Source organism: Vombatus ursinus, unplaced genomic scaffold (assembly GCF_900497805.2).
Source record: "Vombatus ursinus unplaced genomic scaffold, bare-nosed wombat genome assembly UNPS02014832.1, whole genome shotgun sequence".
Taxonomy (NCBI): Eukaryota; Metazoa; Chordata; class Mammalia; order Diprotodontia; family Vombatidae; genus Vombatus; species Vombatus ursinus.
Genome location: NW_020954610.1, coordinates 16,333,404 through 16,346,659, shown reverse-complemented (window position 1 = coordinate 16,346,659; position 13,256 = coordinate 16,333,404). Strand labels below are relative to the sequence as shown.

Here is a 13,256-nt window from a genome sequence, read left to right as displayed (position 1 = left end):
CTGAAGGAAGAAAGTGTGGCTAGGAATGATCTTTACTATTGGATGAGGGACTCACATTGATGAGATTACAGATAATATCCATTGAAATAAGGTTAAAGGGATGATTTTTGAGGACTTTATTAAAGGGCTGATGTGTGAGCATTTAGAAAGTATAGCAGTGATCGTTAGTAAGATCCATCCTGGTTTTACTAAAAACAAGTCATGACAGACTAAACTTATTTCCTTTTTTTGTTAACTAGTAACTTGACAAATTGTTTGCAATTATACTGTAGGTATAATATATGTAGATTTAAGCAAATAGTTCATGAAGTTTCTTATGGACAAGATGGAGAAGTGTAGATAAAATTGATAGAGATAGATGGAGTCAGAGCTGGATCCAATTATGGCCTGATTGACAACTTCTTTATTGTTTCCATGGTGTCTATTTGATCATACCAAAGATTTGTCCTTGACCGTATGCTGTTCAGCATTTTTCTTAGTGACTTGTTTGAAGGCATTAGCTAACATGTCAAATAACCAAATCAGGATTTCAGAAAATTTTGGCAGTTTAGAACAATGGGTGAAATCTAGTGAGATAAATTTAGTAGAAATAAATACAAATATGTACACTTGGGCTCTCCAAATTACTTTCACAAGTAAAGTAGGAAAATATGTATAGACAACAGTTGGGGAAATGTGATCTAAAGTTTTTAGTGGTCTTGTAAGCTTTGTAAGAGTCAGTAGTTTGACAAGGTGGCCAGAAAAGTTAATGTGATCATGTAATGCATTAATAGAAGTGTAATGTTTAGAAAAGAAGTTATAATACTGTTATGTTTTGCTCTGATCAGACCATATCTGGAATATTATATTCAGTTGTGGGCCTGAAATTTTAGGAAGGACCTTGATGAGCTGTGATCATTCAGAGGATGCCAGCTAAGATTATGAAAAACCTTGATTTCTTGTTCTGTGAGAATCAGTTCGAAGAGTTGGGGATCTTTTAAGTCAGAAAAAAAAAAGACAAGACAGTTATAACAACAGGTTTGAGTATTTGAAGTGCTATAAGGTGTGAGAGGTAGACTTGTTTTAGATTAGCCCCAGAGGATAGAACATGAACAGCACATGGAATTTCTGTGTTGGATGTTTTGTTTCAATGAGAAAAACTTTGTAACAATTAGAGATGTTTGTGAACGGAATGACTTTCCCTTTTTATAGTGGTCTCAAGTAAAGGGAGAACAGCCACTTGTTTGGCATGATTTATGTTTGGGCTTGGTTAGATTACCTCTATTGATGTCTTTTAACTCTTTAAGATTCTGTGATTTGAGGTTGATATTATCCCCCAATTTTGTTTTCCATGTAACTTGGGTTGCTATTAAATCTAAAAATCTGAGGTTTTTTGAGCTTATCTCCAGGGAGGTTCATAAATATATTTCTTAAATTCTGCCTATCTTGGCTTCTAAATAATCAGCTGGATTATTAAGACTGCAGATTTTGGCAGAATAATTAATTTTCCATTAATGATAGATAACCTTATGTATTTGTTATACATAGATAACCAGAATATTAGGAGATTTACAAAGCCAGTTCCAGTTCCTTCATTTCTCATTGCACTGATTAGCCTCAAAGCTGGAATTTCTAAAATGACGTGGGTTGTCAGTTTATTTTTAAAAACAGAATAAAGTAACTTTTTGCCATTTGCCTTTATCCATGACATGCTGTGAAAAACTAACCCTATTTCCTTTAATCCTATCCCACCCCCATTTATTCTATTCTCTCTTTTGACCCTGTCCTTCCTTAGAAGTGTTTGCTTCTGATTACCCTTCCCCCAGTCTGCTCTCCTCTCTATCATCCCCCTGCTCTCTTGTCCCCTTCCTCCCTACTTTCCTGTAGGATAAGATAGATTTCCATACCCGGTTGAGATTGTATGTTATTCTCTCCTTAAGCCAAATCTGATGAGAATAAGATTCATTCATTCCCTCTCACCTTCCCCTGTTTCCCCTCCACTGCAGAGGCCTTTTCTTGTCTGTTTTATGTGAGATAATTTACCCCATTCTACCTCTCCCTTTCTCCTTCTCCTAGTATAATCCTCTCACCTCTTAATTTTATTCTCCAGATATCACTCCTTCATCTTCAACTTACCCTGTGCCCTCTATTTATCTATCTATACATACATACATACATGTAATTTTTTTCCCTCCAACTACCCTAATACTGACAAAGGTCTCATGAGTTACAAATGTCATCTTTCCATGCAGGAGTGTAAACAGTTCAGCCTTAATAAGTCCTTTATGATTTCTCTTTCCTGTTTACCTCTTCATGCTTCACTTGAGTCTTGTATTTGAAAGCCAGATTTTCTATTCAGCTTTGATCTTTTCATCAAGAATGCTTGAAAGTCCCCTATTTCACTGAATGTCAATTTTTTTCCCCTGAAAGATCATACTCAGTTTTGTTGGGTAGGTGATTCTTGGTTGTAATCCTATCTCCTTTGCCCTCTGGAATACTATATTCCAAGCCCTATGGCCCCTTAATGTAGAAGCTGCTAAATCTTTATGCTGGTTGTGTTTCCACAATACTTGAATTATTTCTTTCTGGCTGCTTGCAATATTTTCTCCTCGATTTGGGAACTCTGGAATTTGGCTTATAATATTCCTGGTAGTTTTCATTTTGGGATCTCTTTCAGGAGGTGATTGGTGGATTCTTTCCATTTCTATTTTACCTTCTGGTTCTAGAATATCAGGGCAGTTTTCCTTAATGATTTCTTGGAATATGCTGTTCAGGCTCTTTTTTTGATCATGGCTTTCAGATAGTCCAGTAATTTTAAAATTATCTCTCCTGGATCTATTTTCCAGGTCAGTTGTTTTTCCAGTGAGATATTTCACATTGTCTTCTATTTTTTCATTCTTTTGCTTTTGTTTTACAAAGTCTTGATTTCTCATAAAGTCATTGGCTTCCATTTGCTCCATTCTAATTTTTAAAGAAGTATTTTCTTCAGTGAGTTTTTGGACTTCCTTTTCCATCTGGCCAATTCTGCTTTTCTTTTTTTTTCTTTTTCTTTTTTTTTTTTTTTTTTTTTTGGTAATTGGGGTTGTGACTTGCCCAGGGTCACACAGCTAGTAAGTGTCAGGTGTTTGGTCTGAGTCTGGATTTGAACTTAGGTCCTCCTGACTTCAGGGCTGGTGCTCTATCCACTGTATCACCTACCTGCCCCATCAATTTTGCTTTTTACAGCATTCTTCTCCTCATTGGTTTTTTGGACCTCTTTTGTCATTTGGGTTAGGCTATTTTTTTAAGGTATTATTTTCTTCAGTATTTTGGGGGGTTTCCTTTAGCAAGCTGTTGACTTGTTTTTCATGATTTTCTTGCATCACTCTCATTTCTCTTCCCAATTTTTCCTCTACTTCTCTTCCTTGCTTCTCAAAATCCTTCTTGAGCTCTTCCATGGCCTGGGACCAATTCATATTTTTCTTGGAGGCTTTGGATGTAGGAGCTTTGACTTTGTTGTCTTCTTCTGGTTGTATGTTTTGATCTTCTCTGTTACCAAAGAAAGATTCTATGGTCTGACTTTTTTTGTGCATTTTGCTCATGATCCCAGTTAATTACTTGAGTTATAAACTCTTTGTTAAGGTAGGGTTCTACTTCCAGTGTGGAGAATGTACTGTCCCAAACTTCAGGGGTTTTGTGCAGCTATTTTCAGAGATACTTCTAGGGACCTGTAAATTTTCAGTTCTTCCAAGGTGGTATGATCAAGGGTGAAGTGTTTACTTCTTTCCTGGCCTGTGCTCTGGGCTGTGAGTGACCACCAACACTCTTTTCTGCCTTGGAACTGTGAGGAGGATTTCCTCTCCACCACCACTACAAGCTGCAGCATGCCAGGACTCCTCTTTGCCCCAGGATCACCACCTAGAACTGTGACCCAGATCTAAGCACAGGCAAAGCAAGAGAATCCTGCCTCAGCACCAGTAAAGAGATACGTGTAATCCCCCTCTGATCAGCCATTGATTCCCTCTCAGTCTGTGGACCGGAAGCTCCAGAAGCAGCCACCACCCCTGGGCTGCGCTTAGGGATTGGGGCTGAAGACCGAGCTTCTCTCTCACCGTGGTCACAGACTTTTCCTATTGACCTCCTAACTTGTCTTTGGGTTGAGAAGTCTGGAAACCGCCATAGCTGCTATAGGTTGAGAAGTCTGGAAACGGCCACAGCTGCCTGTGATTTAGTCCTCTTGAGGGCTGGTCCAGGTTTGCTGAGGTCTGTTTTGCCTGTGTGCCCAAGCTGAACTGCTTTCCTGTGTCCACCCGGCGCAATAGACCATTCCAATTAACCATCCAGGTTGTCTTGGGCTGGAAATTTGTTTTACTCTGTCTTTTTGTGGGTTCTGTTGCTTTAGAATTTCTTTAGAGCCATTTTTTACAGGTATTTGGAGGGGTTTGGGGGAGAGCTTAAGCAAGTCACTGCTTTTACTCCAGCATCTTGGCTCCCCATTTTGGTTAATCTGGTGCCCATTTCCAACACCCCTTCCCTTGTGTTTGTATATTCTTCTCATATACTCCAGTTATGAGGAATAGTTAGTGAGTTTCACCTCCTTCTTCCTTTCTGCATACTAATGTGTTCCTTTTATCCTCCCTTATCTTTCTCTTCATAAAATGCTCTGAACAGAACCAATCTGTCCCCGGGACTTCTCTTTCCTATTGAACACCTTTTAGTAAACATTGAAGACATTAAGGTTCTGAAGAGACACTAATTTTTTCTTTCATTAGGATGTTAGCAGTATATCATCATACGGTCTTTTCCTATTGTTCAGAGTTACCTTTCTAGGTTTCTCTTGACTCTTAATGTTTGTCCCAATATTTCTTGTTGTTCTGTGGGATCATTGATTTCTATTTGGTCTATTCTAATTTTTCAGGAAATTCATTTCTTGGGTAAGATATCTGAGCATTTTTTTTCTTGTAAGTACCTTATTTGTCTAATTCCTTCTGCAGGACCTTTATTTCATTATTTCTTTTCTTCCTGGTCTGTAGTCCTCATGGAAAATCCTTTTTTTTCCTTCTCTGATTGCAGTTACAGTTTACAACCTTGGTGTCGTACTCCCATTTCTTGCTTTCCTTTACTCCACATATCAGGCTGGGCACCAAAACTTGATATTTTTACTTCTTTATCATTTCTCACCTGTCATCTTTGTTCAGTTCACACAGCCACCATTTTAGTTCAGCTATTTCACCATCTTTTGCCTAGATTATTATAATAGCCTCCTTATTGGTCTCCCTACCTTAGGTCTCTCCTTTCTCCACTCTATCCTTCACATAACTGCCTAAGTAATGCTCCTTTTTTTTTTTTTTTTTGCGAGGGGAGGTGTTTCAAAATCAGTAAAACTTTATTCTATTCTGTTCTTTCATCATTAACAGAAAATCTGAGAAAGCAAAAAGTGTTTTGAGTTCATAAAGTTAAATGCAGCCTTGTCCCTCAGAGCAGATCACAGCCTGAAAATAGGTTGGGGAAAACATAGAGGATGGGGTATTCCCTCTCCCCTTCACCCTACCCCCCATTCAGCCCATACCAGGCAGGTCTAATTATCCATTGACCAGTCATTTCTCCCAGGGCCTTGTATGGTCTCCTGGGGATGAGGAGACATACCCCAGGACAGAGAAAGGGATGTTCCTGAAGTCCACGTTTGACCCTGTCACTCTGTTTAATGAATGAATGAAGTATTTATTAAGAGTTTAATATGTACCAAGCACTGTGATAAGCTCTCAGGATATAATTATAAAAACAAAGATAGTCCCTGCATTCAAGCAGATTATACCCACTGTATAGGGGAATAGTGGCTAGGGAAGTGGAACTATTGGTCTCATAAATTAGAGGGATGGTGAATGAGGCTCTAGGGCAGTAGATTGACATACCCCATTTAGGAACAGTGGTATAGTGAATTTGATCATGGTCATATTTCCAGAACTGGAGAGGCAGGAAATGAGAAGAAAGGGTAGTTTTTAGGGACAAAAAAGGGGGAGATGGCTAGGAAAGTGGAGGTCTGGTGGTGGGGTCTTTGCTGAGATCTAATCTGGGAATGGCAATCAGCAATTCAGACAGCAGCTGCCCCAGAGCAGAATTTTCTGTAGGATGGCAAGACTCTTGTGGTTGTTCTGGAAAGTAGGGAGTGAGTTGGGGCATGGTAGCTGGAGCTTTTCTGAAGCAGTGGTCTAGAAATACCAATTGCTAATGGTGGTAGACAAGGTAGTCAATAAGGAGACATCTAGACCCTTTTGAATCTGGGATTAAATATCATTTATTTTTATCTTATCCCTTGTTAATATCTGTTTTTTCCATAAGTTTTATAATGTATATTACTAGTATAATAGTGCATGCATGTAATTTACAAATAAATAAGTATATACAATGGCGTTATGTGTTAAACTTTTTTTTTAAAGTAATGGCCAGACATTTTAAGCATGTGACCAAGTGTTTTAAACATATGACCAAAAGCGTTTGAACACCACTACCATAAAACTCAATACAGGGCCCTCTTTCTTCTTCATGTTCTCTTTTAGTGATCTCACCAGTTCCCAGTGACTTCAGTTATTTATATTCATTTAGATGACTCCTAAGTCCAGCCCTGAGCTAAAATCCCACATCACCAGCTGCTGTTAAACTCTTCTAACCAAATATCCCCATGGCATCTCAAACTCACCATGGACAAAAGAGAACTTACTATTCTTCCCTCCCTTCCCCATCCCCCTAACCCAATTCCACTCCAAATTTCAGTATTTCTCTTGAGGTTAACTTTTCTTTTGGACACTCATCTTCATAACTTTGGAGGTACTGTTGTTAACTCTTCCTCTCACTTCTCATATCCAATCAGTTGTAGAATATATTGAATGAAGATTCTATCTTCACAGCATCTCTTTTGTCTATCCTTTTTTCTACACTTGTAAGGCCACTACCATAGCCAGGCCTTTATCATCTTTCCTGTACTATTGCTATAGGTTTTTCATTGGACTTGCTTCTGTCTCCCATGTCTGTGCCCCCCTCACCCCCAAGAAAATCCCTTATCTATCTTCCACACAGTTGCCAAAATCTTCCTACTGCAGGTCTGACCATGTCATTGTTCTGTTTAAGAACTTTTTGCCTGTAGGATAAAATTTAAGTTCCTTAGCTTAAAATTTAAAGCCCTTTCCAATCTGTCTTCAGCTTACCTTTGCCATTTGTGTTCTGTTACCGCCTATCACATACTATGCAAGCTTATCGAACTGGACTACTTACTGTTTCCCTAACTTGGTAATCCATTGCCTTCCTCAGTGTTTTGGTACAGGTACTGGAATGTACATGCCTGTAATACACTCATTTCTTTCAACATTTATCTTTTTCAAGGGTCACTTCCTTTTTCATCTTTTGTCAGTCCTTTTTCTAAATTGTTGTCCAGTTATTAGGAGAGAACTTTTCAAGTTATTTATATGTTACATATAAACTTACCCTGCTTGTATATACTTAGATGGAGGAATACAAGGGAACAAAAAGAAACTTCTGGGTCTGATGACTTTGCTTTGCTTTGTATTTCCAACACTTTGCCTGTAGTAGGCACTAATTAAAATGGTTGTTGGATTGGATGGTTTTGATAGGATGGGTTAGAGGGCGTATTTGGGAATCTCAGCCTTAAAACATCTGTCCAAAAGTCCTTGGAGCAATAATTCACAATCCTAGTTGAATAATAGCCTAATGCTTCAACAACAGTTTTCTTAAGCAGTGTAATGAAAGTCTCTTTGTCTCTCTCACACTCACTGTCTATCTCTCTCTCTCTCTCTGTCTCACACACACACACACACACACACACACACACACACACACGTATTTGTGTATGTACAGGATAGGATAGGGACTTTACCTTTGATTCATTGCTAGAGAGAACTCCTGCAAGGGGAAACATCTACCAATTTAAGTCAGTAGTTCTTTCTCTACTACACCATGGTGCTTCTCATTTGTGTATATTCTACTAGGTTTTTTATTTCATCCTCAGACCCAGTAAAAGAAATGGCAAGAACCTGCATGTATGGTTATGTTTGTGTTCATACATACATGCATACATTTTAGCACAGGTAGAGAGTATGAGGAAATCAGAGAGCTACTCTTGAATGGCATGATTCTGAAGGAGAAGTGAAGAAATCACTGCCTCAGATCCAGGGTAGGTAGGGCTGTGGACCTATCAATTAAGTTTTCTGTGAAGTGGCTCAGTTATCACTACTCTAGGCTCTTGATGAGATGTAGAACTGGGTTTGAGGTCCTAAGGCTGTTTTAGGGGTCTTTGTCATCTTCCCCAAAAGGTAATAAATCTCTCTTCTTTTATATCATCTCCTGAACTTACGGGTTATATTCCACAGAGTTAAAAAGACTCTTATACGGGCTTAATGACAAAGGGTTCAAAAGGCCCCTTAGAGTTTAGAGTAAAGAGAAAAGATTGGGAGTTACCCTTCCTTCCTGCCTAAACAGAATTTAGTGACTATGTTGGATCACTCTTGGATATGAAAGAATGTTAATAGTTGAATCAGAGTCTAGTTATATGATTATGGGCCTGAGTCATTGCATTCTGACCATTTCTCTTGCTGGCTTTGAGGATGGAGTAGAACACTACACTGATTCTCTCTCTTGTTATTTTGGTAATATGTTAACTTAACAAAATTGTAGTGCCTAGATTCTTGACACTTGAGTTTATTGACTGACACTCCCTTCCCCTTCTGTACTTGTGTATATGTATTTTATCAGCTATCCTAATTAACATTCTGATTCTTCATTAGTAGTTGGCCTTTGCTTAATTATTAGTGATAATTGATAATTCGATGAAGAGGGTTAGGGGAAAAAAAACCAAATTCTGACACTTGAATTTTGTGATTTGCTATGTTTTCATACTTTTTTTCCTTTTCAAATTACAGATCAACTTGAGCGAGTCTTCTTACGACTTGGTCATGCTGAAACAGATGAGCAGTTACAGAATATTATCTCTAAATTCCTTCCTCCTGTTTTGCTCAAACTGTCTAGCACACAGGAAGGAGTACGCAAAAAAGTAAGTGTGCTATACCTGTTGGTAGGACAGCATGTCTGATTTGAGTACTTGATTACATTGATACGTATTGTGAGATTATTTGTGGGATTCTATAATTACCTGTTCTGTGTGGTTTTAATGACTTGTCTAACCTTCGCTTATTTAGCAGGCATTTATTAAGTATGTACTGCAAGTTTAATTGCTGCCTTCTGGAATACCTGTGCTCTGGTAGGCATGCTAACACTTTTACACATAAAATAGTTTATTCTGGGAATGATTCACCCTGTCTAAAATTGTATCTCTGTTTCTTCAAAAAACCAAAACAAGCATGCTTGGGAGGAAACAGTTCTAATCCCTTGCAGTCCATGATAAATAGTGAGTGAGTTAAGCTGAACTCTTTATATAACCTGGACATTAGCCAGGTTTTAAAATTTGACATCATTTTGAGTAACCATTTTGACACTAAGTGATGGATATATTTTACCTGCAAAGCAGGATGTTGCCATATAATTTTTAATGTATGTGAAGTTATATTAAGGAATTATAAACTCTTGAATTAAGGCCAAATCATTTAATTTTTAAAAATTTTTTTAATGTATATATATTTTTTTACTTCTCAAGGATTAATGCTTTACAGTATGTAGAAAGAAGTTCAGAAGTGATCAAATCCAACCCATACTTGAAGAGCTTTCTTCTCTAATGTCCTTGACAAGTATCATTAAGTTTTACTTTAATATTCTAGTGATAAGGAAATCACCATTTCTGAAGATAGCAAGTTCCAATTTTGGATAGCCAGGAAGTTTTGCATTTAAATTGAGCCAAAATTTCTGTCTAGTCACCTTGTCAGAAAAGAAATTATAATCTGCCAGGACCTGTCTGGAGTGCTATGCTACCCCTCAGTTGTCACTGTTTCCTTTTCTGAGATTTTCAAAGACCATCATTGTGATTATAGGTTCTAGAATTTTGACAGGAAATTGAAGTAAAAAATACTGGCATGTGGTTTGAAAGAAACCTCTCTTCTCTTGGCTTTTTTGAAAATTAGGACATTTCCCTCTCTTTAGCTGTGTATCACATTTCTTAATTTTCATGATTTTTCAGAATTTCATTGGTTTGGAAATTTCATCTGCTCTTTCTTTCAGTGGCCTGGAATTCAGTCCATTGAACTATGATGACTTGCATCCTTAGGGTGCCTAGGTGCTCTTTTACTAACCCTTTACTTACCTTGGACTTATTCTTTCTTAATTTCTATTCTGTTAGAGTAGCTAGGTGACATGGTAGATAGAGCACCAGGCCTAGAGTCAGGAAGACTTTAGTTCACATCTACGTAGCCTCAGACATTTACTAGCAGTGTGACCTTGGGCAAGTCATTTAACCTGTGACTGGCTCAGTTTCCTCATCTATAAAATGGGGATTATTATAGCACCTTCCTATTAGGGTTGTTGTAAGGATCCAATGAGATAATCATTATATAATTACTTAGCACAGTGCCTAGCATGTAGTAAGCACTATCTAAATGTTAGCTGCTATTTTATTATTATTATTATTAGCATTAACCATTTCTGTCTTTTTTTCCCATTCTGGAGATTAGATTCATTTCGACAAACTTTTTAAAGCATTTACTCAGTGTAAGACACTGTTGTGGGTGCTGGGGATACAAAGGTCACTGACCATTATCTCCTATTTGAGATGATGTCGCATGTGCACACCTAAATAAATAAAAGATAATTTGAGGAGGGAAATAGTCCAAACAGAATGATTAGCATCAAAGGTGGCAAATGAGCCTTAAGGAAGCTAGTAGTCTACTATGTGATGGGTCCTTTGACTAAAGCAACCATTGAAACAAAACATCATGCCACTGAAGAATTTTGCTGGAGGAGTGGCATAAATGGTATTATCAAAGAAATGTGTGACTGGAAAAGGAGGTGGGCCCATCACGTAAGGAGAGCAAGTGAAAACCACTGGGTAGTCTGTTTGTTCCGTTGGTATCCATGTAATATCAAGAGATTTAGAGGTGGCCCCCCAGCACTTCTGGTTTCTCTTATGGGTACAGCATGATAGGGACAAGAATCTCACAAAATGAAAAGGTGCAGATGAAATCTGATTTGCACCTTTGGAAGTAGTAACCACAATAAGTGAAATAATAGAGCTTTTGCAGTCTCTCTTCTCCAGAATAACATTCCCAGTTCCTTCAGCTGAATCATCTTTTGAGCCCCTTTTGCTTTCCTGGTCTCTCTGGTCTTGACCTACTTTAGATTATCAATGTCTCTGCAAAGAGACATTCTGGGCAGCCCAGCCTAGAATGGAACATAATAGATTTAGTCTGACTAGGGCAGGGTACAGTGAGATGATCACTTTCTGGATACTATATCTCTCTCTGCATCCTGAGGACTGAACAGTTTAATAAAGAAAAATAAATCCAACCATAACAGATATGTACAATTCAACAAAACAAGTTCCTGTGTTGGCCATGCCCAAAAATGTATGTCTCATTCTGAATTTTAAGTCTATCACTTCTAGCAGGAGAATCAATGGAATGGACTAGACAAGGGAGAATCAGAAATAATGGAACTTAACATTCTAGTGTTTTATAAAGTGGAAAACATAAAATATATAGGAAAGTACTTCTTGTTCAGTATTGCTGGGAAAACTGGTGAGCAGTCTGGCAGAAATCAGCCATAGACCAACGTCTTAACACCGTATTCTGTAGTATAGGCAGCCCTGGATCCTATACATAAGAAGGTCTGAGGTCAGTTTTTGCTTACTCTGTGACTGTGCAGATTGCTCCCTCTGCACCTTAGTTTCCAAATTCATAGAATTGGTGATAATAACACTTGTAGAACTTATCATAGAGGGTTTTTGTGAGAAATTTGTTTTTGAAATTATAAATTACTATGTAAATTTAGGCTATTATTCAGTCTTCTAGATCAGGGTTTTTAAACTGCATGGAAGCTAGCTAGGTTTCCTTGTGGTTATTAGTTGGTAAATTAAGCTGCTGATTGAATGAACTTTCTACGTATAAATTTGTATAAGAATATTCTTTCCGAATCCAGTCCCATTCTCTTCTGTTTCTAGTTGTACTCTCCAAAACTTGACAACATAGTTTGTTTCTAAGTGCACGGATGGTGACAGAATACAGTTCTTTAGGTCTAAGTTTGTTTTTTGCTGTGGTCCATAAAAGAAACCATACAGAAAGGAAAGAAAAATGTTAACACCTATAAGAATCATTCCTAGTTTGAATACCGTAACACTTAACAATTACTATTATTTAGAACCCCTCACTCACTTAATTGAGTTGTTGGCTGATATGCAAACCAAGTGAATTTTTTTTATACTAAATTTATTGATGATGTAATAGTTGAGAATTTGAGAAATTCACTCTTCTTTACTCTAGGTCATGGAGCTTTTGGTCCACCTGAATAAACGTATAAAGAGCCGTCCAAAAATACAGCTTCCAGTAGAGACTTTATTGGTTCAGTACCAGGATCCTGCTGCGGTTTCCTTTGTCACAGTGAGTGGTTTTCTCACAGAGTTCATTGGCTAATAATGTTTTCTTAATATGTTACAAAATCTGAAATTTGAGCTTAGATTTTTTTTTAGTTAAATTTATAAGATACTTTCTTTTTAAACAGTATTCCGGTTTTTGGTGAATACTTCCCCAGAGAGATGTCCTTAAAGAAAACTCTGAGAGTAGGTCATTGAGGGGCATTATACAGCAAAAAAGGGAATTTGAATAAAATAGGTTGTAAGATTCAAGAGAATTATATATTAGTCATAAAATAAGTTACTTTTTCCTTAGCAAAAGAAAAAAATATAGGAAGGGTCTTAGAGTATAAGTATACTTAAAATAGGTGACTGAAAATAAAGAAAAATAAGAATGTAGAGGGAAAAACAAGAAAGGCACAGTTTGGTTTGAAATTTTTTTGTTTATATATCTTCCATCTTATCCTTTTGGTATTTTAGGGGATTTTTGAAAAACCATCTGTTACTTAAATAAGGGTAAAGTAAGCAAAGGCTTACTTATCAAGAAAGGTTCTTGATAATGAGATTCAGATCACACTGTTTTCTTTTGAAAAGTTAACAATTTTCAGAGTCTATATGTAAACAGTTTTTATATCATATAATAATGCCTAGTCTCTTTAACAAATGGCTTTGCTACAGATACAGTACCTTTTTTATCCAGAAAGGTTCAAGTGTTAAGTGGCATTCTTCTATGTGTTTAGTCAGATAAGCTGCTCACCTTTCACCACATTACAAATAT

General features: G+C 37.3%; 1 protein-coding gene across 3 annotated transcripts in view; it reads left to right on the top strand.

Moving 5' to 3' along the window:
- ECPAS (Ecm29 proteasome adaptor and scaffold) overlaps window positions 1-13,256 on the top strand; it is a 158,156-nt gene that overhangs the window by 38,096 nt on the left and 106,804 nt on the right. For all 3 annotated transcript variants that reach the window (XM_027839069.1, XM_027839068.1, XM_027839066.1), the window contains 2 exons: window positions 8,889-9,019; window positions 12,390-12,506. In XM_027839069.1, coding sequence (XP_027694870.1) covers window positions 8,889-9,019; window positions 12,390-12,506 — 248 coding nt within the window. The remainder of the gene's footprint in view (window positions 1-8,888; window positions 9,020-12,389; window positions 12,507-13,256) is intronic.